The 24,544-nt window shown below is 33.6% G+C and overlaps 1 protein-coding gene across 2 annotated transcripts in view; it reads right to left on the bottom strand.

Moving 5' to 3' along the window:
- Nucleotides 1–506: 506 nt before the first annotated feature.
- Nucleotides 507–24,544, bottom strand: part of LOC143052513 (uncharacterized protein HI_0077-like) — a 52,284-nt gene continuing 28,246 nt past the window's right edge. The window contains exons 1-14 of one of the 2 annotated variants that reach the window (XM_076225560.1): nt 22,819–23,119; nt 21,049–21,198; nt 20,349–20,440; nt 19,200–19,315; nt 18,112–18,217; nt 15,602–15,696; nt 12,768–12,920; nt 11,868–12,032; nt 10,725–10,794; nt 6,765–6,843; nt 5,109–5,268; nt 4,446–4,489; nt 1,932–1,992; nt 507–838 (exon numbers count right to left, since the gene is read on the bottom strand). In XM_076225560.1, coding sequence (XP_076081675.1) covers nt 809–838; nt 1,932–1,992; nt 4,446–4,489; nt 5,109–5,268; nt 6,765–6,843; nt 10,725–10,794; nt 11,868–12,032; nt 12,768–12,920; nt 15,602–15,696; nt 18,112–18,217; nt 19,200–19,315; nt 20,349–20,440; nt 21,049–21,198; nt 22,819–23,006 — 1,509 coding nt within the window. In that variant the 5' untranslated portion in view covers nt 23,007–23,119 and the 3' untranslated portion in view covers nt 507–808. Of the gene's footprint in view, nt 839–1,931; nt 1,993–4,445; nt 4,490–5,108; nt 5,269–6,764; nt 6,844–10,724; nt 10,795–11,867; nt 12,033–12,767; nt 12,921–15,601; nt 15,697–18,111; nt 18,218–19,199; nt 19,316–20,348; nt 20,441–21,048; nt 21,199–22,818; nt 23,120–24,544 lie in introns of those variants that run through there. The other variant, XM_076225561.1, reaches the window with a different exon arrangement.

Genomic DNA, 24,544 nt, shown 5'->3' on the forward strand with positions numbered 1-24,544 from the left:
CATATATGTTTTTAATTTGTCTTTTGTAATTTTCTCCATTACTTCATTTATTGTTTTATATTTGTCTTTTCATAGCCATTTAAACCTACAGTGGATTCATTCATTTTTGTGGATAATAATTTTTCAGAATAAATGAAAACTTGCATGTTCACGGGTTTTAATTTCTTGGTTTTGCCAAAGTCTGCATACAAGCTTATACAAAATCTGTCATTCGTTGAACATTTAAATTCGTGGTTTACATGTACCCACAAAATCCACAAAAATTTGTATCCAACAAATATAAATAATAAATCCACGGTACCATGTGGTATGGGTTTTCCATATTGTAGAAGGCTGCAGTTGATTTATTGTTGTTTACCTCATGTCATTAGAACTCATTGGCAATCATTCCACATGTTCCATAGCTTCCTATTTTTATAAAGATAGCAATAATTTTATACTGTAAATTCAGTAAAATAGAATTCAGAATTTATTATTTCTATTTTCTAATTTTTAAAAGAGGCAAGTAACTCATATGACTTTGCCCACAACTGAAATATTTGAAGATCTCAATCGGTGTTTTTTACTATTTTTCCAGCCTTCTATCTTTTATTCTAATATTAAATCTCGATCAATATAAGATTCCAGTAGTAAAATTCAACAATAGTTAATACTAGTATAGGATCATAATTTTCATATACATGTATTTCACTTAAAGCACGTAGTATTAGATCATATTTTTCATAAACATGTATTTCACTAAAAGCTGTCTTCTGTGTCTATTGAGCTAGTTACAGTTCATTCTCTATACAGATTATTCCTCGATTCATCATTTTGGTTTTACAAGAGGCATGTACCACTGAAAAGAGAAAAGTCATACATATAAAATGGAGAATGGAAATGGGGAATGTATCACAGAGAGAACAACCTGACCAAAAAGCAGAAAACAGCTAAAGAGATTCCTGCACCCAGAGGCCTGCTTCAGCAGGCCCCTAAACAAAAATGTGTACTATCATACAAAGTAAAGTAATGTTGATTTATCTATTTTTCAATCAATACATGAACCATGTACCAATTTTGTTGGATCAGAAACAAATATATTTCAAGGATTCTTCCAAGTATCATGATTTTTTACTTTCATGAACTGTGCCTAGTATAAGAATGTTTTTATTTTATATTCATTAGTTAATCATTCAATCTATTGGTTGATATTTAAATCTTTAATATTTGCGAAATGCTAGTTTTCGTCAGTCTACAAAAATTGGTATATAACAAAATAAGTGAATCCACAGTATTATTTGTACTTTATGTTAGTTGTGCTATGTGCTGATAATATAATGAGTCAAGTCTTATCATGCTTACTTTTATAGTAGTTTGTTCTTCCCTTACTGCTACTGTGGATTCATTAATTTTCGTGTGTATCAATTTAAATGGCCTGATAAAAACCTGCACTTTCCTGGAAATTTGATTTCTTAGTTTTGCTAAATTCTGCATACAACCTTATAGAAAATTTGCAAATGGGTTCTTTTAGTAATTTTGCTGTTGTCTGTTTTATATTTATAGTTCTAGGCTCTTACTAAACAGCAAACTATAAAGAGCCTCAAACTAACTAGTGTTAAATTTAAACGAGAAAACCAACAATCTATTGTATATAGTTTACTTGCAAGATTTTATATGAAAAGAGCTTAGCAGAGTTAATTTGTGCAAAAATAAACCAAGGAACCTGTTTTGTTAGGGCTAGTCTATTAAAATGTATGTTGGAGGGTAGGAAGGGATCTTCAAAATATCCGTTCAATCAAGAACCATTTTTTTAAATAATCTTGCATAATGGTAATAGAGGCAAACTGAAAAAAGACTCATGACCCACATTCAATAATGAAACTTTCCTTCCTATACTCCCCCATACATTTTAATGGAATAGCCCATAGAAAATAAATATAGAAGACCTTCACCTCTTCATACATTCCTGCTGTCTGTCTTCCTTCTGTATTAAATGGTGGCTTCAAATAAGATCTGAAAATATAATGACAACTTCATTTTTCTGCATTTGATCTGATTTCTTCCATCTATCTTTTTGATTTCAGTGTAAAGTTTTATATTTGAAGCATATGTATCTGACCCATTAATTGTTTCAAGGTCATCTTTAAAGATCTGTGTCAATTAAATTTAAGTAATAAATGTTTAAATAAGACATATATTTGGACTCGCACGTTTCCTAAACAAAAAAAGGGCCTAATGCAAACAAATTTTCTAAAATTTTATTAAACAGATAAAATCTCTTTATTTCGTCTTTTTAAATTATAAAAAAAGGGTATAAATTGACTCGTGGTAAAAATTATAACTGAGTATAATTTACTTTTGGAAGTAACACGTCTTCTGATTGGCTGACGTTATTTTGATATCAGCCCATAGACATAATTTAGTCATGTGCCTGTGACGTTGTCAACGTTTTTTCATGGTTTCTACGTTTTAAAATGGAATTTAGAATTAAATTATAAGAAATGACTGTAATATTTTTTCTGTCTATTTGAAATAACATAAACTAGAGGCTCTCAAGAGCCTGTGTCGCTCACCTTGGTATATGTGCATATTAAACAATGGACACAGATAAATTCATGACAAAATTGTGTTTTGGTGATCATGATGTGTTTGTAGATCTTACTTTACTGGACATTCTTCTTGCTACAATTATCTCTATATATAATGAACTTGGCCCAGTAATTACAGTGGAAAATATATTCTAAAAATTTACAAAAAATTTACAAAAATTTAATGAAAATTGTAAAAAAATGACTATAAAGGGCAATAACTCCTTAAGGGGTAAACTGACAACTTTGGTCATGTTGACTTATTTGTAGATCTTACTTTGCTGAACATTATTGCTGTTTACAGTTTATCTCTATCTATTATAATATTCAAGATAATAACCAAAAATTCTTGGGCAGCAACTCAACAACAGGTTGTCTGTTTTGTCTGAAAATTTCAGGGCAGATAGATCTTGACCTGATAAACAATTCATACCCTGTCAGATTTGCTCTAAATGCTTTGGTTTCAGAGATATAAGCCAAAATCTACATTTCGCCCCATTGTACTATTTTTAGCCATGGCGGCCATCTTGGTTGGTTAACAGGGTCACGCCACACATTTTTAAAACTAGATACCCAAATGAAGATTGTGGGCAAGTTTGGTTAAATTTGGCCTAGTAGTTTCAGAGCAGAAGATTTTTAAAAAGAATACTAAAATTTTAGAAAAATGGTTAAAAATTAACTATAAAGGGCAAAAACTCCTTAATGGGTCAACTGACAATTTTGGTCATGTTTGACTTATTTGTAGATTTTATTTTGCTGAACATTATTGCTGTTTACAGTTTATCTCTATCTATTATAATATTCAAGATAATAACCACAAACTGCAAAATTTCCTTAAAATTACTAATTCAGGGGCAGCAACCCAACAACAGGTCGTCCGATTTGTCTGAAAATTTCAGGGCATATAGATCTTGACCTAATAGATAATTTAACCCCTTGTCAGATTTGCTCTATATGCTATTGTTTTAGGGTAATAAGCCAAAATCTACATTTTACCCCTATGTTCTATTTTTAGCAATGGCGGCCATCTTGGTTTGTTGGCCGGGTCACGCCACACATTTTTTAAACTAGATACCCCAATGATGATTGTGGCAAAGTTTGGAAAAATTTGGCCCAGAAGTTTCAAAGGAGAAGATTTTTGTAAAAGATTACTAAGATTTACAAAAAATGGTTAAAAATTGACTAAAAAGGGCAATGACTCCTAAAGGGGTCAACTGACCATTTCAGTCATGTTGACTTATTTGTAAATCTTACTTTGCTGAACATTATTGCTGTTTACAGTTTATCTCTATAATAATATTCAAGATAATAACCAAATACAGTAAAATTTCCTTAAAATAACCAATTTAGGGGGCAGCAACCAACAACGGGTTGTCTGATTCATCTGAACATTTCAGGGCAGATAGATCTTGACCAGATAAACAATTTTACTCCTGTCAGATTTGCTCTAAATGCTTTGGTTTTTGAGTTATAAGCCAAAAACTGCATTTTACCCCTATGTTCTATTTTTAGCCATGGCGGCCATCTTGGTTGGTTGGCCGGGTCACCGGACACATTTTTTAAACTAGATACCCCAATGATGAGTGTGGCCAAGTTTGGTTTAATTTGGCCCAGTAGTTTCAGAGGAGACGATTTTTGTAAAAGTTAATGAGGCCGGACGCCAAGTGATGAGAAAAGCTCACTTGGCCTTTTAGGCCAGGTGAGCTAAAAATGTGGTGCACACTGTTAAATAACCAGCTACGCTGGTTATTCAGTGTGAACCAAATTTTTTATGTTATTTCTTCATAGACAGAAAAAATATTACAGTCATTCCTTAAATAATTCACAACTTGTCATGGCATATAGTGTAACAGTTCAATAGATATACTATTTAGTTACCTAAAATATTTCTTTACATATTCATGAAATGTTGGTATACAGTCCTGTAAAAAAAAAAAAAAATCATCAGTCAATTTTGTAGTTTTTCAATTTCCATAAAAAACATTCTACTTAATATCTAATTCTGAAATATTTAGGCAAAGAACATCTGACACTAAAGAATCAGTGTAAACTGCACAAAGATAACCCTCGCTTAGCAAAATTTGTCCATTTCCCCTTTAAATGTTTAACCTGTATTAAATTATATTATGCACGCCTCAGTCCTCAGCAAAATTAAGATACAGTTAAATTCTATTCTTTAAAGCACAAGGCTTGATGAGCTTTTTAAATAATTCAAATTTAACTTTTGAGAGTTGGAAAATATCGGAAAACACAAGTCATAGTGGTGGAATCTGTTTCTTTTCCAATTTTTATCCTCTTTTTTCAAACATTAGCAGAAAATTGTTTTCTTTTTATGTGATGTCATAAGGCATGGTCACTTTTTGTTAGGTGTCACAATATGAACTTTAAAAGAAAGCAAGACAATTTAATGTCATAATTAAATTACCAACAATCATTTGCTTACAATAGATATTTCACTAGTGATGAGAAATATTTTTCTCATACCGCTTGAGAAATGTGAATATAGTACAAAAATTAGAGAAAAATATATAAAACACCTACCAATGGAGGTTGAGAGTTTTTACAGATGTAAGTAAACCATTTAAGACCTGCTGCAACATGTGTAATCTCATCTCTATAAATAACTTCTAAAACCTTCACAGATTCTGGATCATTATTCTTAGCAAACTTTTCTAAAGTCTTTGGTTGTACATCTAGGCCTCTGAAAAATTAAATACACTTAACGTGGTATCTAACACTACAGGGAGATAACTCTGTAAAATCAGCTAAAAGTTTTAATCATGTTGTATTGTTAAGGAAATATTAAGCTTCTCATATATCAAAATTAGTGTTTGTCAAACTGTTATATATCCAACAATTTTATTCCGAGAGAGTGGTTGGTTCAAGATTTTTGAAATTTCTATATTTTTTTAAAAGGGTCAAAATAAATATTTTGTCAACATTCTATAAAGATTATACCAGCCAAACTAATTTTAGTCGAGGTGTTGGGTACCACCTTAAAACAAAAAAAAACTGTAAATAGTGTAAGTTTTCATTAGAATAAGAACAGCTTATACGAATGGATTCTAATTTAGAAGTTGAGGAAAATATATTGGTAAACCATATTTATAATGCCATTAACATATTAGGGATGTTCCAGAAAATATGATGTCCCCTTTTAAAATCTTGAAAAACCGGTGTTATTTTTTCTAAGTTTTTGAAAAAGCACCAATGTTAAGTGTATAAACAATCTAGAGAGAATTATTTCCTGCAAAATTCTAAATGTTTACATCTCACACAAGCTATTAGCTCCTTTATTTATATTCTTTCAAATTATGTTAATCTTGTTTTGGCCAAAAAAAATATGTCTGTTTCCTGTTGCCCGGCTGACCTGGACTCAAAACCCGACCTGGATTTTTCCTTTAAATTCATCCGTATCTAACTATGCCTAATCAATCAAAATGGATGCTCACAGCACAAGTGTGCTGTACAACTAAGGTTTAAAAAATGTCAGCACTGGAAGGAAAAAAAAATCCTGACCTACTTAAATAGATTTATTTGCCTTGGCAAAAGGAAACAGACATTTATTTCTTTTGGCCTTAATTAATGGACTGTGAATAGTTCACATAGGGTAAAATTCTCACTGTGAACTTAACAAATATTAGACAAGTACTGTGAATTCATTTATTTTTGTGTGTACCAATTTTCCTAAATTTGAGGAAAACATACATATTCGTGGATATTTAATTTCGTGGTTTTGGCAAAGTCTACACTCATTCCTTTAGAAAATTTGTAATTCCTTGAACATTGAATTTGTGGTTCTCCTGAACCCACTTAATCCGTGAAAAATTGGTATCCAACGAGTATAAATGAATCCACAGTACCAATATTTCCTAAAGACAGTGTATTCTATCACTGCATTGTACAAATAATTACAATTTCTTAATCTTTGACAAGACAAAACATTTTGGGTATTAAAATCAAAATGTTTTTTCGATTTTTTGTTTCCTTTAATGTTTTTATATATAACAAGAGAAATGTCTCAGAGGACATTAATGCCCCTGTCTAAGCTTTGCAACAACAATTGGACCAAGGAGAAAAAGATGGAAAGACAGTTAGACAGAAGCATATATTGTCAAGGGTAACACTTAATGCCTCCGTCAACTACAGCGTTGTCATAACAAATCACCATATTCTCAATATTGAGTAAGATATTACCTTGCTTCATGTACCATATGAACTATAGCAAGTCTTGCCAGTAAACTATCACAAGTGTCTGTGGCAGAATCCCATAAAGCTAAAAATAGAAATACTTAAAAATTACTAAAATACAATGAAACAGTTAATGTTGTTAGACGTCTTTCTCAAAGTTAGTAATGAAAAGCATGTACAGGAAGCCAAAATAAAACAGTAATGGCAGCCATGAATACAAACATCCATACAGTGTACATATCATTTTTTATTATCTCCCCTTGAATGTCATGAAAACAAGAATGTGTCCATAGTACACGGATTCCCAACTCGCACTATCACTTTCTATGTTGAGTGGACCATGAAACTGTGGTAAAAACTCTAATTTGACATTTAATTAGAAAGATAATATCACAGGGAACATGTATACTTAGTTTCAAGTTGATTGGACTTCAACTTCATCAAAAACTACCTTGACCAAAAACTTTTACCTGAAACTTGCACTATCATTTTTTAGTCCAGTTGACTGTGAAATTGGGGTCAAAACTCTAATTCGGCATTAGAATTATAAAGATCATATTGTAGGGCACATACTAAGTTTAAAGTTGATTGGACTTCAACTTCATCAAAAACTACTGTGACCAAAAACTTTAAACCTGAAGCGGGACGAACGGACAAACAGACGGAGAGATGGACAGACGAACGAACGAACGGATGCACAGACCAGAAAACATAATGCCCCTCTACTATTGTAGGTGGGGCATAAAAAACTTGTACAAAAACTTACTCCCTTAATATCACAGATTTGTTAATTAGGGGATAAACCTATAATGTGTATGCATTTCTCCATGTTAAATTTCTCCATGCATTTCATCCCCCCCCCCCCCCCCCCCCCCCCCCCGCATCATTTATATAATTTTCTCCTCCTTAATCTTGTTTAGAATTACAATATCAATAATAACCAATCATGGAACCCTGTGTATTGAAATTTATAAAGTGATTACAACAATTCTCAAGACATTTAAATGATAAATAAACAAGAATGTGTCCCAAGTACACTGATACCCTAATCACAATATAATTTTCTATGTTCAGTGGACCGTGAAAATGGGGAAAATTTCTAATTTGGCATTACAATTAGAAGGATCATATCATAGGGAATATGTGAACAAAGTTTCAAGTTAATTGGAATTCAACTTCATCAAAAACTACATCAACCAAAAACCTTAACCTGAAGCAGAACAGACAGATGAACAGACGAACGGAGGCACAGATCAGAAAGCATAATGCCCATAAATACAAAATATCATCAATCATAATGAATAGTCAGTGCATCACTGCATGCATAATTAGGAAAGAGTATTAATTAGGGAAGGTAATAATTCAATATAATATGGATTTCTTCCCTTTGTGTGTTGACTTTTATCAAATTATAATACATCAGGGCTGCTCCAAAAAAGGGGGGGGGGGGGGGGGGGGGGGGGGGGGTAGATGAAATGCACTCAAATTATTTATTATAGGTGTTTGCTTCAAATCTGGTATTATAGTGGTGTTAGGGGTCTTAATTTTAAAAGTACCAGTTATCCCCCTTATGTATTAAATTAAGAACTGCACTCAAATGATTTCTTTAGATTTGTTAATTATTATAATATAACCAGGTGCTCCGCAGGGCGTAGCTTTATACGACCGCAGAGGTCGAACCCTGAACAGTTGGGGCAAGTATGGACAAAACATTCAAGCGTGATACAGCTCTGAATTTGGATTGTGATCAAATTTTTGACATTACATGGGTTTTTTTTTACACAAAACAAATGTCAAGATTTTACAAATCAATTAAAGATTTCTTCTTCAAACTTTTTAAATCTAAAATTAAATAGTTGATCATGACACAGCATAGGTTTCTGACACAGAACGAATGTGGTCTAATGAACTTAAAAGTTTTTTTTTGCCTTTGAGCAATTCATTATGCTGTTGAATATTAATCCTCTCAAAAAAATGTTTGAAGAAATTTTCTTTTTATTTATGAAATCTGAAATGAGAAAAATTTAACCCCCCCCCCTTTTTTTTCACATCCCCGTTTCCCTTTTTCCAAAACTGATATCAATTCAAATTTCTAATGGAGTTTGCAACAATAACTACTCTTTTACATCATAAAATATTAAAATGTAAAATAAAGTGCTTGTTATCACTGAATGGTAAAGATTGGTTGGTAGTAAAAGTGAATATACATTGTTTATTGTATAAAACAATAAAAAAAACTTCATCAGCAACATTTTATATTGGCAAATTTCCAATGAAGTTATTTACATAAAGTTATTGGCAAATAAAAATAGAAAATGACATCATAGTCATGTCTGGCAAATTTCCAACATACATTATCTAAAAACATTTTAGATAAGATAAGGAAAAAAAGCTTCATCAGCAACATTTTATATTGGCAAATTTCCAATGAAGTTATTTACATAAAGTTATTGGCAAATAAAAATAGAAAATGACATCATAGTCATGTCTGGCAAATTTCCAACATATATTATCAACTACTATTCTATACAAAGAAAGATAACTCCAATTGAAAATTAATTGCTATTGCACAATATTGTGCAATTAGATATTTCTTGCTATTGTGCAATACTGTGCAATTGAAAATTTCTTGCTATTGCACAATACTTGATATGGAATCCTGATTTGGACCAACTTGAAAACTGGGCCCATAATCAAAAATCAAAGTACATATTTAGATAAAGCATATCAAATAAGCCCAAGAATTTAATTTTTGTTAAAATCAAACTTAGTTTAATTTTGGACCCTTTGGACCTTAATGTAGACCAATTTGAAAACTGGACCAAAAATTAAGAATCTACATACACAGTTAGATTTGGCATATCAAAGAACCCATTTATTCAATTTTTGATGAAATCAAACAAAGTTTAATTTTGGACCCCCATTTGGACCAACTTGAAAACTAGGCCAATAATTAAAAATCTAAGTACATTTTTAAATTCAGCATATCAAAGAACCCCAAGGATTCAATTTCTGTTAAAATCAAACTTAATTTTTTAATTTTTGATGAAATCACACAAAGTTCAATTTTGGACCCTTTGGGCCCCTTATTCATAAACTGTTAGGACCAAAACTCCCAAAATCAAACCCAAACTTCCTTTTATGGTCATAAACTTTGTGTTTAAATTTCATAGATTTCTATTTACTTATACTAAAGTTATGGTGCAAAAACCAAAAATAATGCTTATTTGGGCCCCTTTTTGGCCCCTAATTCATAAACTGTTGTGACCTCAACTCCAAAAATCAATCCCAACCTTCCTTTTGTGGTCATAAACCTTGTGCTAAAATTTCATTGATTTCTATTTACTTATACTAAAGTTATTGTGCGAAAACCAAGAATAATGCTTATTTGGGCCCTTTTTTGGCCCTTAATTCCTAAACTGTTGGAACCAAAACCCCCAAAATCAATCCCAACCTTCCTTTTGTGGTCATAAACCTTGTGTCAAAATTTCATAGATTTCTATTCACTTAAACTAAAGTTATAGTGCGAAAACCAAGAAAATGCTTATTTTGGCCCTTTTTGGCCCCTAATTCCTAAAATGTTGGGACCAAAACTCCCAAAATCAATACCAACCTTCCTTTTCATAAACCTTGTGTTAAAATTTCATAGATTTCCATTCACTTTTACTAAAGTTAGAGTGCGAAAACTAAAAGTATTCGGACGACGACGACGACAACGACGCCGACGCCGACGCCAACGTGATAGCAATATACGACGAAAAATTTTTCAAATTTTGCGGTCGTATAAAAATTGCTCACCTTCAAAATTCAGAATACATGGCACTACTATGTCACAGCTTTGTTAGGGCTGTTCCAAAATATACTAACCCCCCTCCCCAGTGAAAGGAATTTTTCAAATTTAATGGGTGGTTATATTTAATTGTGTTGGTTCTCTGGGTGAAAAAAGTGATGGTAACATTTACAAACCATTATGAACTGGAAGAGCTCCAAAATGACTACCAAGATCTTTCAGTCGTGTACTTATCATACCATAGTGCTGAAATAAAAGTAAACATAAGATGAAGAACAGCAATAAAAGTGCTGGTCCTTTGCTTTTTGTGTGTTTTCTTGTTGTGCATGTACTGATTTTGTCATGGGTAGATACCCCATACCCTTTGAATTTGTATGAGTATGTCCTGGAAATCTATGCATTTGTTACTTTGGTTTAATCCACTATTACCTATCCAATTTAATATATTCTATCAAGATATTCTAATTAAAATTTTTAAAGTGGTAGTAATTATACAAAGGAAATGGAGGTATATACAGTAAAATCTTACAGCAGTTACTTAAATTGCTTACTTTTAAATAATAATTATCCAATACTGTGAACTCATTTACTTTCGTGGGTACCAATTATTGTGGATGGGGGAAAATTTACATTTTCTTGGATATTTTAATTCATGGTTTCCAAAAAGTCTGCATATAATCATACAACAAATTTGTAATTCGTTGAACATTTAAATTCGTGGTTTGCTTGTCCCAACGAAATCCTCGAAAATAGGTATCCAACAAATAATAATGAATCCACAGTACATAGTTTTTTGTTTTGCTTTTTTCAAGAAAAAGGCAAATTACCTTGTTACCCACTTTACCCACATATCTGTGTAACAATCTTTACTCAAATAAATGAGTGTATCGAAATTAAGAAATTTAGAACTTGTAAGTTTTTTTTAATTTCTCTAATATGACTTCAAATAAATTTTGAATGAAACAGTTGTATTTTTATTGTGTTGCATATAAAGGTATCAAAAATGGCCTATATACTATACTCTGTTTTACCCAAAACAGTCCCATTAAAAATCTAATTTTTTTTCGTAATGCTACCCCAATTTTTCCTGTATTAAATAAACTGTAATTTTAGAAGTTATTGCATGCATTTATTATTGTGATTTTATTTTAGACTAAATGGGATTTTTTATTTTTTTGCTATATTGAAAAAAATCCTGCACATGTTTAATTCATATAAAAAAATTCAAAATGCTAGTTTACATTATTGTGTTTATAAACCTGTTGCATTTTAATCAATAATAAAAACATCGCAATAATTTCTGAATTTACAGTAGTTACCTTTGCTTCATCTATTGCCACCTGTATAAAGTCATCAAAGAATTCTTGTGGCAACTGTTGACCATCCACCGTCACATGGGCAAACCTGACAACAATATCCCACGACAAATCTACAGCCCATTGTTCTATATTAGCTAGGGAATGCAGATTGGATATTCTGCTGGCCTGTAAAAATACAAGAAAAATATAAGGGCTGTTCCAGAAAATACTATGTCCTCCTGTATTTCAAATACAATCACCCACATAATATTAAAAAAACTTCCCTTCTCTGGGAGGGACATAGTGTTTTCTGGAACTGCCCCTAGTGTAAATGTCAAAATTTCTGTTCAATCAGCATAAAATAAACTAAAACAATTTTCATTTTTTTTTAAATTTATTAATCATGTTAATAGGTAATTGATGATTACATGAGGTTTTCTTCATGAGGGTATATTGGATACGAGCAGAAAATAAGCCTTCCAAATTAAAAGGCCACAACAGACTCCTATAAATGATGTTGCAAGCATTCTTAACACGCAGAGACCATGACATTCCTCTAAACTAATTAATGAATTTAACTACCCATTTTCTGTGCAGACATGGCTACGAATGTTTACATCAAGTATAGTCAAACATTTGCCCCACTTTAGCTATAGATGGTTTTAGTTCCAGTCAAACAAGATCCTAGGGATGGCACATTTCTATATAATTTTTGCAGTTATCAGTGTTGAATATATTGATATTTTAATCAAATAATGTGAATTTTTTTTTTTGTTATAGGATTGACATTTGTATCTTATACCACTTTTTATTAATTCACTATTTTAAATTTTTTTTTACCTTTTCAAGGTTTTTTGGTTTTACTTTATATAATAAATATATACTGTTCTTGAATCAGTAATACAAATAAATGATAATTACCAGACTGCCACCTTTTCCTCTCCTCTTTTCTTTTCCAGGAGCCACAATATTCAGTTGGTCTGCACGTTTTGGTTGGTCAGGTGGTATCATGTGACCAAGCGTAGTTATCTCCTTTTTTTGCCATTTTTCACCAACATCAAATGTTAACTTGATCTTTAAGAAATGTAGATAAACGTATATACAACAACATTTTATTCTATGTAAAAAATATGCAAAACACTTGTACAAAAGTATAATTTTTCTTAAATGGACATCACTAGAGAGCTGTAAAAGTGATGCCTCCAACATGTTCAAAATGTGTAACTACTTCTATTTGTTTTCACTCTTACTTTATATCACTTTTTGGATTTTTTTGCCAACTTTGTGGTTATTAATTTTTAAGATTTTTTGACATAGTACTAGGTAACAAGAATGTGTCCAAAGTACACGGATGCCCCACTCGCACTATCATTTCCCATGTTCAATGGACCGTGAAATTGGATAAAAAATATAATTAGGCATTACAATTAGAAAGATAATATCATAGGAAACATGTGTACTAAGTTACAAGTTGATTGGACTTCAACTTCATCAAAAACTACCTTGACCAAAAACTTTAACCTGAAACATACACTATCGTAGGTGGGGCATAAAAATGGTGTATTTTTATATACATAAAGATAGATTTAACTTTTACATATTCACAAGGATTTAAATTGGCATTTGTTTTTACTTATCTCCACAAATTTAGTGGTTTACAGTAACTATATATCTAGTAACACCTTCTTTTTACACCATACTACCCTTTTCTATAGTAAGGCATGCACCAATAAAAATTGCAAATCAAAACTACCTTTCTATATGGGTCACCTGTGTTTAGAATCTTGACAGTCCAATAACTAAGGGTGTCTGACATAAAACTAGACTAACCTTTTCATCAGGGTCTCCTGTGTTGAGAATCTTGACAGCCCAATAACTAAGGGTGTCTGACATAAAACTAGACTAACCTTTTCATCAGGGTCTCCTGTGTTGAGAATCTTGACAGCCCAATAACTAAGGGTGTCTGACATAAAACTAGACTTACCTTTTCATCAGGTTCTCCTGTGTTGAGAATCTTGACAGCCCAATAACTAAGGGTGTCTGACATAAAACTAGACTAACCTTTTCATCAGGTTCTCCTGTGTTGAGAATCTTGACAGCCCAATAACTAAGGGTGTCTGACATAAAACTAGACTAACCTTTTCATCAGGGTCTCCTGTGTTGAGAATCTTGACAGCCCAATAACTAAGGGTGTCTGACATAAAACTAGACTAACCTTTTCATCAGGGTCTCCTGTGTTGAGAATCTTGACAGCCCAATAACTAAGGGTGTCTGACATAAAACTAGACTAACCTTTTCATCAGGTTCTCCTGTGTAGAGAATCTTGACAGCCCAATAACTAAGGGTGTCTGACATAAAACTAGACTAACCTTTTCATCAGGGTCTCCTGTGTTGAGAATCTTGACAGCCCAATAACTAAGGGTGTCTGACATAAAACTAGACTAACCTTTTCATCAGGGTCTCCTGTGTTGAGAATCTTGACGGCCCAATAACTAAGGGTGTCTGACATAAAACTAGACTAACCTTTTCATCAGGGTCTCCTGTGTTGAGAATCTTGACAGCCCAATAACTAAGGGTGTCTGACATAAAACTAGACTAAACTTTTCATCAGGGTCTCCTGTGTTGAGAATCTTGACAGCCCAATAACTAAGGGTGTCTGACATAAAACTAGACTAACCTTTTCATCAGGTTCTCCTGTGTTGGGAATCTTGACAGCCAAATAACTAAGGGTGTCTGACATAAAACTAGACTAACCTTTTCATCAGGGTCTCCTGTGTTGAGAATCTTGACAGCCCAATAACTAAGGGTGTCTGACATAAAACTAGACTAACCTTTTCATCAGGGTCTCCTGTGTTGAGAATCTTGACAGCCCAATAACTAAGAGTGTCTGACATAAAACTAGACTAACCTTTTCATCAGGTTCTCCTGTGTTGAGAATCTTGACAGCCCAATAACTAAGAGTGTCTGACATAAAACTAGACTAACCTTTTCATCAGGTTCTCCTGTGTTGAGAATCTTGACAGCCCAATAACTAAGAGTGTCTGACATAAAACTAGACTAACCTTTTCATCAGGTTCTCCTGTGTTGAGAATCTTGACAGCCCAATAACTAAGAGTGTCTGACATAAAACTAGACTAACCTTTTCATCAGGTTCTCCTGTGTTGAGAATCTTGACAGCCCAATAACTAAGGGTGTCTGACATAAAACTAGACTAACCTTTTCATCAGGGTCTCCTGTGTTGAGAATCTTGACAGCCCAATAACTAAGGGTGTCTGACATAAAACTAGATTAACCTTTTCATCAGGTTCTCCTGTGTAGAGAATCTTGACAGCCCAATAACTAAGGGTGTCTGACATAAAACTAGACTAACCTTTTCATCAGGGTCTCCTGTGTTGAGAATCTTGACAGACCAATAACTAAGAGTGTCTGACATAAAACTAGACTAACCTTTTCATCAGGTTCTCCTGTGTTGAGAATCTTGACAGCCCAATAACTAAGGGTGTCTGACATAAAACTAGATTAACCTTTTCATCAGGGTCTCCTGTGTTGAGAATCTTGACAGACCAATAACTAAGAGTGTCTGACATAAAACTAGACTAACCTTTTCATTAGGATCTCCTGTGTTGAGAATCTTGACAGCCCAATAACTAAGAGTGTCTGACATAAAACTAGATTAACCTTTTCATCAGGTTCTCCTGTGTTGAGAATCTTGACAGCCCAATAACTAAGGGTGTCTGACATAAAACTAGACTAACCTTTTCATCAGGGTCTCCTGTGTTGAGAATCTTGACAGCCCAATAACTCAGTGTGTCTGTATCTTCTATACTTTCTGTTATTTTTGGTTCATCACCTAAAAACTAACACGGATGAGAGCAATACATTTAGCTAACATAAAACTTTCATTGCTGTAAAATTTAGGTAGACCAGAGTTTTGTGAAACAATGCATGCAGAAAAACATTTCCCAAAATAAATCATGATGGTTGTGGGTTTCATCCTCAGCCGTGTCAAACCAAAGACTTAAAATTCACTGTGCACACGTATTTAAGAGTAAGAGCAAAGGGTGGTCAGCTCAAAGTTAGAATAATTTCTCTGGGTAGAATGACATATCTTTTTGCAGACTATTACCTTGTGAACTAGCCTGATAAAAATCTTGCCCTGTGTGTACATAGCAAGGTTGATATTCATATCACATTATCATATGCGTGTCCTGAAGATGTATTTAATTAGCCACAGGTCATTCAACTGCCCTCTAACTATTCTTTGAGGCGAACAGTTTTATTGGGGGATTAAGCTGAAATGCAGGGAAAGAACCACAACCTTTGACAGGAACAAGGTCAACATGAGAAGCAGTGTAAAATAAATTCTATATAGGTTTATAATGAAGTAAAATAATACATAAACAAGAATGTGTCCCCAGTACACAGATGCCCTATCTGCACTATCATTTTGTATGTTCAGTGGACCGTGAAAATGATATATAAAAACTCTATTTTTGGCATTAAAATTACAAAGCTCATATCATAAGGAACATGTGTACAAGGTTTCAAGTTGATTGGACTTCAACTTCAACCAAAAACTTTAACCTGAAGCAGGACAGACGAACAAACGAACAGACGGATGGACAAACAGAGAAGCAGAAACACAGACCAGAAAACATATTGCCCATAAATGGGGCATAAAAATCCCAATAAATGGTCTTGTTGGCAATCATAGCTCATCTTCTTATTTCTATGCAGAACAAGAAACACACAAATTTTCTTTTTAGGCCACACCAATTTGATTCCTTGTTCGACGGACCCGCCCGCACCTATTTTTTTCAAAACAGAATTTTTTTATTTTTTTTATATTCCTGCTACCCGCATCCGGAAATGTAATCATGTCCATTTCCCGCACCGTTTTTTTGTAAATATTATAAAAAGATATCAACATTTGTTTTTAAAATCACAGTCTAACTTGTATATAACGATTTTAAACATAAAAGCTGCACCCCACCACACTGTAAATATCTGTGAGAATATTTGTTTCAGCATGAAACCTATTTATCTAAAGCGGGAGTGCTCCAATATAAATTAATATCAGCGGGAATACCTGTAAAGAACAAAAAATTGGTTACTTTCCCCCTTACTAATATTCCCTATCAAAAAATGTTCGTTGTTAGAAAAAGTACAAAGAACTTCTGAAGGATTTGCCTTCAACTGCAATTATATTGTATGCTGGCGAAACAAACTATCCATAGCCGCTGCATGTTTATGCACCTGTCCTTATTGATTGAGGGGCCTGTCGTTCAGCAGTTATCGTTTGTTGATGTTGTTCATTGGTATTTTCCCGTTTGGATATACATGATATATAAATTAGATCGTTGGTTTTCCTGTTCGAATTGTTTACGCTAATAATTTTGGGGTCCTTTACAGCCTGCTGTTTAGTCTGTATCAAAGCCCTGTGTAAAAGGTCGTACTTTGACCTGTGTTTGTTATTATCAGGTTGAGAACAACCCTCCCTCAGACAAGGGGTCATTTTACTGTTGTAGAAAAGAAAATAGAAATACCAAGGATTTGTATAGTTCTTCTATACAAAACCTTTGAAAACTTAGAATTTTGTACTCAAAAAGAGGAGAGTTACATCATATTTTAAACAACTTTTTCTAAAAGAGGGGTCCACTTATTTTGAATAATATTAAACTGTTAAAGTAAATGTGTTAACATGGTTCAAGTCCAGGAATATTACAAAATTCTTGGACATGTTTTGACCATTTAATACCAGATAGATATATAGTTCTTTGAGAAAATATGAGCCCTTTTGTACAAACAAATATATTATAACTTATATTGATCCCTCATAAAACATGTAAAAGGGATATTTATAACATTAAGGGGTTGTCCCCAAACTGATTATGACTTGGATGGAGAATTGTCTCATTGTCAGTCACACATACATAGACCAGATTTAATTATTTCTTGGTGAACAGGGAAAAAATACTTCAGAAATTAAAGAAATGTCAAAGTACAAGTGAGAAATCAAGCTTTAATATTGTCAAAACCTACTATTTTATGTTTACAAAAGAAATTATAATCGCTCGCCTTTACTTTTCAAGCTTCGCCTCAAAAATTTGCAAATTAAATATTTTTTTATTAAAATTTTCAAATCGCTCGCTCGCCCCAAATTTTGGAGTCCAAAAATCCGTAGAACAAGAAATTAAATTGGTGTGGCCTTATCATCATTTTGAAAAATAGAATTATATCACATATTACATACACTAGTTCTTACCCTTTCTGGCAGATGTGGGACTCACTTTACTTGGTTTTGTATGCAAGTCCTCCGGGTAATTCACATACACTTTGTCTCCAACTACTTCTACTTGATAAACTTCTTGCTAAATAAAGAAATAAAAATGTCAGTTTCATGTTTCTATCTGTTCATCTTAGAACTGTTAACATTGTGAAATATATATCAAAATCAATGGTATTAATAAATATATTAGAGGGACGGCAAGACCCTTTTCAGGACTCCAGGAGTGGTGTTTTTAAGCTCAGGATTTTGGGATTGATCCTTTCGGGATCCGAAAATTCGTTTTTTGAATTTCAGGATGTTGAGATTTAAATTTCTTTAATTTCGGGACCTCAGGATTTCATGTTTTTAAGCCCAGAATTTCGAGATCAGGACCCCTCCGAACCCCCCTCTTATTTGTACATCAATGCAACCCACTGACCTTAAAGGATAAAAGTACAGACATAACAGATAAAATTTGAAAAAAAGTTCAGTATCTGCAAACTAATTATTAAATATGGAGTATCTGTTTGAAGTAACTGAAGTTCAGTAACACATGGACAATATGTGACCAAATTATTTTTGGGGGATGAATGGATAGAATTACAAAGGTCAATGCAATATTTTATATCAAGATTGATTTTAATTTGGCGGAAGCCATATATACTTGGCATTTAAAACTAAAAATCCCAGTCAATCGGATTGGAATTTGATGCACTCCAAACTTCCTTTTGCAGGGTTCAACCTCACAATCAGTGATACAGCAAATGAACTACTTAGCTTGCCCCTCTCCTCCCCAATGTTATATACTCTTAGGTCCAGGGACACAAATTTTCATTTGATTGTTGTTGTCTGTGCTACAAATAGAATCTCTGTGTGTAACTTGCATATTTTGGGGATAGAGCAGGTGTGATTTTTTTAATTTGCATTTTTTGTCTGAAAGAAATGGATTATGAAATAATTATAAAAAAAGAAGATGTGTTATGATTGCCAACGAGACAACTCTCCACAAGAGACCACCACTCTGTTTGTGGGCCTTTATATTCATATCAGATTAAATAGAGGTCAACAACAAAACAAAATATTACATGTAGTCCAGAGGAAGAGATTCCTGTTTTCAAGTCAAAATCATAGCTGTGCCAAGGACAGACAATTTTCAGTTCTCCATCGAAGTCTTCTATGTCACCCTGCTCCAGTGGTCCACCTGTAAAAAAAATACACATCTGTCTATATCATCCAATTTCTACTATTTTATATAGATTTATTACCCATAATCATATTAACTCATACATCATTAAATAATTTTACTATTCCAATTGCTCAGAAATTATTGCCTACGTTCCAATACATTTAGAAGTGAAAATGTATCATTTTATTGTTATTACCTATTATATATTCAAACTTATTACAAATGTTTCTTTTTTATAATGCATTTATATAAAATGTTAAGAAATCAATGTGACAATACTATTGTACAATAAATTGATTTTTAAAAGTTTGTTACCGGTATTACCAATGTTATTTCAACTGATCGGGCGAAGCCTACGTTTTAATTTGCATAAGGGCAGTCTATTTAAGGATGTGTGTGATAAGGATGATTGCTGTTATAATTATAATTGATTTCTAATCACCTATCAGTGTCATCAAAGGAATTTACAAAAGAATGACTGGACACTTCATTGGTGAGTTTATCCTAAAACACCTATTGATGGACTGGTGTACTATAAGCGAACCAGTTAAACCCCGCCCAGTCAAGTGAAATAAATAGAGTAATACACAGATTTCAGTTTTATTCTATGTTCTCTATGCACTTATGTAGGGTTCAAGAGAATATGAGGTCGAACCACATGTGAGTGTAGATTGGGATCCTAATTTCTGTACATACATGCTATTTTAAGCAATTTATCTCTATTCTGTAAACCATGGTCCAGTCCATCCAGTGTAAAACAAGAATGTGTCCCTAGTACACAGATGCCCCATTGGCACTATCATTTTCTATCTTCATTGGACCGTGAAAATGGGGTAAAATTTCTAATTTGGCATTAAAATTAGAAAGAACATATTATAGGGAACATGTGTACTAAGTTTCAAGTTGATTGGAATTCAACTACATCAAAAACTACCTCAACCGAAAAACTTTAACCTAAGGCTGGACAAACGGACAACTGGACACACAGACCAGAAAAAATAATGCCAATAACTGGGGCATAAAAATTCAAATAAAATATTTGACTAACCTTCATGTGAACATGCAGCATCCATACAATAAAATGTATTTTGACCTGGTACATAAATCAATACAAGATCCTCCCCATCTTCTGCATAAAACCTGAAAGTATCCAGAGTATTAGATATGTAAGACTGTACCATGATGGCACTCCGACCTTGACCTTCTGTATAAAACCTGAAAGTAACCTGTATTAGATATATGTAAGACTCTGTTCCATGATGGCTGACTCTGACTGTGATGGACACGCTTCTAATTGTCCGATGGTTTGATGCTGTAGTGTGGTTTTTATCACGCTGAAGTGTGATGGTGGCATTTTGAAACTAACTTGTTAATAGCTATGACAAAGGTGGTAATGCTGAAGTGCAATGATTTACACAAATTACCCGCAGGTGCTTCGGTACTGTAAATTCAGTGGGTAGGTAGGAAGGCATTTCCTTTCTTTTCTTTTTTTCGATGAAGATAAATTGAATTAGTATGTGTTTTACTTTTAGTCTTTGAGCCTATCTGATTAAAAGCAAACTTTTTCGCATCGGGACAATAGAAGATTTTGGTTAAACAGCTGTTTTTTGGGTAGGTAGGGTTATCTAGAGTAAACAATCATAATCTTTTTTATGGCCTTATTAATTTCATAAATCAACTATAAGATTTGTTACTGAAAGGAATTAGCAATCAATTGCAAGATGCCTAGAATTTCGAGACCTAATTACCTTTGACATTTATTTTTCTTTAAATCTGTTACTGAACCTAGACACTGCCATCCACTGTCTTTAACCACTGTTTTCAATGCATCAACCAGGTCAACTTCAAATCCATCCTCCATATCAATCTTACTTATAGTTGTAGTATCACTCTGTAATCTGTCAAAAGTCAAGTTTTTATTAAAACATCATAAAAAGTTCAGCAATGTTCATGTTTATAAAGGGGCATAACCCAAGAACGGTAAAAGTGACATCACCCAATTTGAACTTGATCTGTATTGTGTGGTAATAAGCATTGTGTATAAGTTTCATAATATTTGGTTGATGCAAGCTTATGTTAGAGAACAAAAACCAACTTTGGGACGTACCGCCGGACGTATGGATGGTTGTACAGACAGACAAGGATAAGACTTAATGCCTTGGCTATGACGGGGTCATAAAAAGATGTACAGCCAAATGTATTATCTCATTTACAGCTGACTTTCTCATGTGCAACTGATTAATATAATCTCATTTACATAAAATATAGTTCACTCCTGTACAGCTGACTCTTGCTTTCTCATGTACAGCTAGCTGATTGATGTAATCTTATCTACAGCTGACTCTTGTTTTCTCATGTACAGCTCAGTGGCAGATCCAGGGAGAGGGTTCCGGGGTTTAGAACCCCCCTTTGTTTTGGACGATCAATGCATTTGAATGGGGACATACATGTATAGTTGGAACCCCTCCTTTGTCCTAGATTGGAAACTCCCCCTTTTAAAATGGCTGTATCTGCCCCTGCAGCTGTCTCATGTTTTCTCATGTACAGCTGATTGGTGTAATCTTATGTACAGCTTACTGTCTTAAATCTAATGTACAGCAGACTTTTGAAAATAATCTCATGTACAGATAACCCCCTTATCTCATGTGCAGCTAACTCCCTTATCTCATGTGCAGCTAACTCCCTTATCTCATGTGCAACTAACTCTCTTATCTCATGTGCAGCTGACTCCTTGTTATCTTATACATGTGTACAGTTATGTGACTCTTGCTATTTCAGGTGTTTTCAATGTGTTGTTTGTATTATCTTTTAGTTTTAATAGTTACACTGCTTTGTCCGTGTGATGTTTTATGTTTCTTTAATAAATATGATGTGGCAACTACTTTAAACCTCACACCATTATGTTATTGTTCAATTTATACTTTTTAAAATTGAGAATGGAAATGGGGAAAGTGTCAAAGAGACAAAAACCCGACAATAGAGCAGAGTCAACAGCAGATCAGAAATAGGTCTTCAATGCAGTGAGAATCTCCCGCAACCGGAGGCGTCTTTCAGTTGGCCCCCTAAACAAAAATACATACTAGTTCAGTGATAGTGATACTGGAGTCAGGACGTCATACTTAACTCCAAATTATACACAAGAAACTAAAATTTAAAATCATACAAGACTAACAAAGGCCAGAGGCTCCTGACTTTGGACAGGCGCAAAAATTTGTCGGGGTTAAACATGCATTTTTTTTGAGAATTAAAATTAAAAAATAAGTACAGTAAGCAATAAATGTGGTTGTTCAATTTGACATATGCTTTAAATATTTGTTTGTTTTTGTTCTGATTGAGATTGTGAAAAGGTGACGACCTAGTCCAAATAATTATGAGGTCTGGCAAGGCTGGCATCCCAGAAAAAAATTAAAATAGCCTTGCCAGATGTCATAATTATTTGGACTTGTGATGACCATGATTCTGACATGAATCAATATGACTGCTGTTTCAATTTCATTTTGAATCGTTATTTTACTCACTGGTTAAGTTTGACATATGTTGCAATATTTTGTTTATTAAGGCAGTAACAGTTTGATGGACAGCAACTTTGTATAAGCTTCTTTTTGATAACTCCAACGCCAGCAACATGAGCAACAGATCTTTTTATAAAGAGGTTGCAATGGCGAAATTTCAGAAACTGACGGACTATGCTGGTGTTAGATTTCATGAATTAAGATCTTTATGTCTGTCGAAACCAGAACATTTGAAATCAATGGAGAGTTTAAAATTGCAAAACTTATAAAACAAATATATATATATCAGAAATTCATGTGTTTTGCAAATTATCTCCCTTATGAATATTATAAATTTCGAACTAGGACGGTGAAAAATACGGATTTTATTTGTGTGAGTTCGTGGTCTAGTGGTTAAGACCGATGGCTACAGTGCTGAAGGTCCCGAGTTCGATTCTCACTCGGGGTGCTAAAAATATCAGTACATCAGAAGGGTAATTTTCACCCTCTCACACACATCTCTGGTACCCACACCGGAGTTTAAACTAGAATGGGTACTTTGGGGGCCTCGGTTGGTCAAAGTTGTCCCCTACTTTGACCAGGAGATCAATCTTCTGATATCTCTCTGGTTTGTCTGTTTCCACCGAGTGGCCCGGTGGTTCTCTCCGAGTACTTCGGCTTCCTCCACCATAATAACAGACTTCCCGGTGTCCTACACGCTCCCTTGGGCGGTGTTGGGTGGGGATTGTTCTGGTGGTGGGATGGTGTTGTAAAGGACACGTCTCCATTAATCCTTAGGGAGTGTACATGGATCCGCTGTACCCTTGCAGTCAATCAAGGGGTGCGTCTACATTGGCGGAATCTCGAGTACATACATACATACAATTGCTTAGGATGAATAATCTATAACAAATCGCCCCACTGGAAACTCGTCCCATACCTAATCGTCCCAGTTTTTTCATTAACTCACCCCTCTTTTTTTTTCTCGAAAAATCGCCCCATTTTTGTTAACCAACTAGCCCGCTTAAGAAAAAAAGGAAAATCCCATTGGAAATAGGCCGATTGGATAACTTGCTCAATCATTATGAAAATGGTAAAAATCCCTTTGAAATAAGTAAGTAAGTAAAACTTTATTTAGATTCAGGATCATTCAGCATATTGACAAACAGTACAAATATAAGCTCTAATGAGCTTTTCACCAAATATAAAAACATATGCAATAACAAATAAAACAAGGCATGATGCTATAAATAATAAAAACCCGAGCACCAAAAATTAACTCTAAGCAATAGCATATAATATACATGTATCTTGCAAAATACCAAAACATATATATGAGGCACTAAATTTTTTAAAAATTTGTAGTTTTTAAGAGCAAAAACATTCTGTTCCACTCCAGGACTGAACAAGACTTATAACATGTGAGAAGCTGTTAACAGTCCTGAAATGGTCTGGTAAGCTATTCCATAAAGAAGCAGCAGCAGAACTAAAAGATTTTTTTTTCATATGAGGTAGTTCTTACCTGTGGTATTTCCAAAATATTACTGTATCTAAAAGAATAGTTAGTGTGTTTAATTTGGAGTAAATTTTGTAAACATATAGGAGCCAAATTATTTAAAATTTTATAAGTCTGAAGTGCCATTGTCCTGATGCGTCTTACTTGTAGGGTTGGAACCTTCACGTTCTCAAGAAGAGTTTCAGAGGATGATAAGTAGTTTTCATATACAAATCTTGATGCTCTCTCTTGTATTTT

This window comes from Mytilus galloprovincialis, chromosome 11 (assembly GCF_965363235.1).
Source record: "Mytilus galloprovincialis chromosome 11, xbMytGall1.hap1.1, whole genome shotgun sequence".
In the NCBI taxonomy this organism is placed as follows: domain Eukaryota; kingdom Metazoa; phylum Mollusca; class Bivalvia; order Mytilida; family Mytilidae; genus Mytilus; species Mytilus galloprovincialis.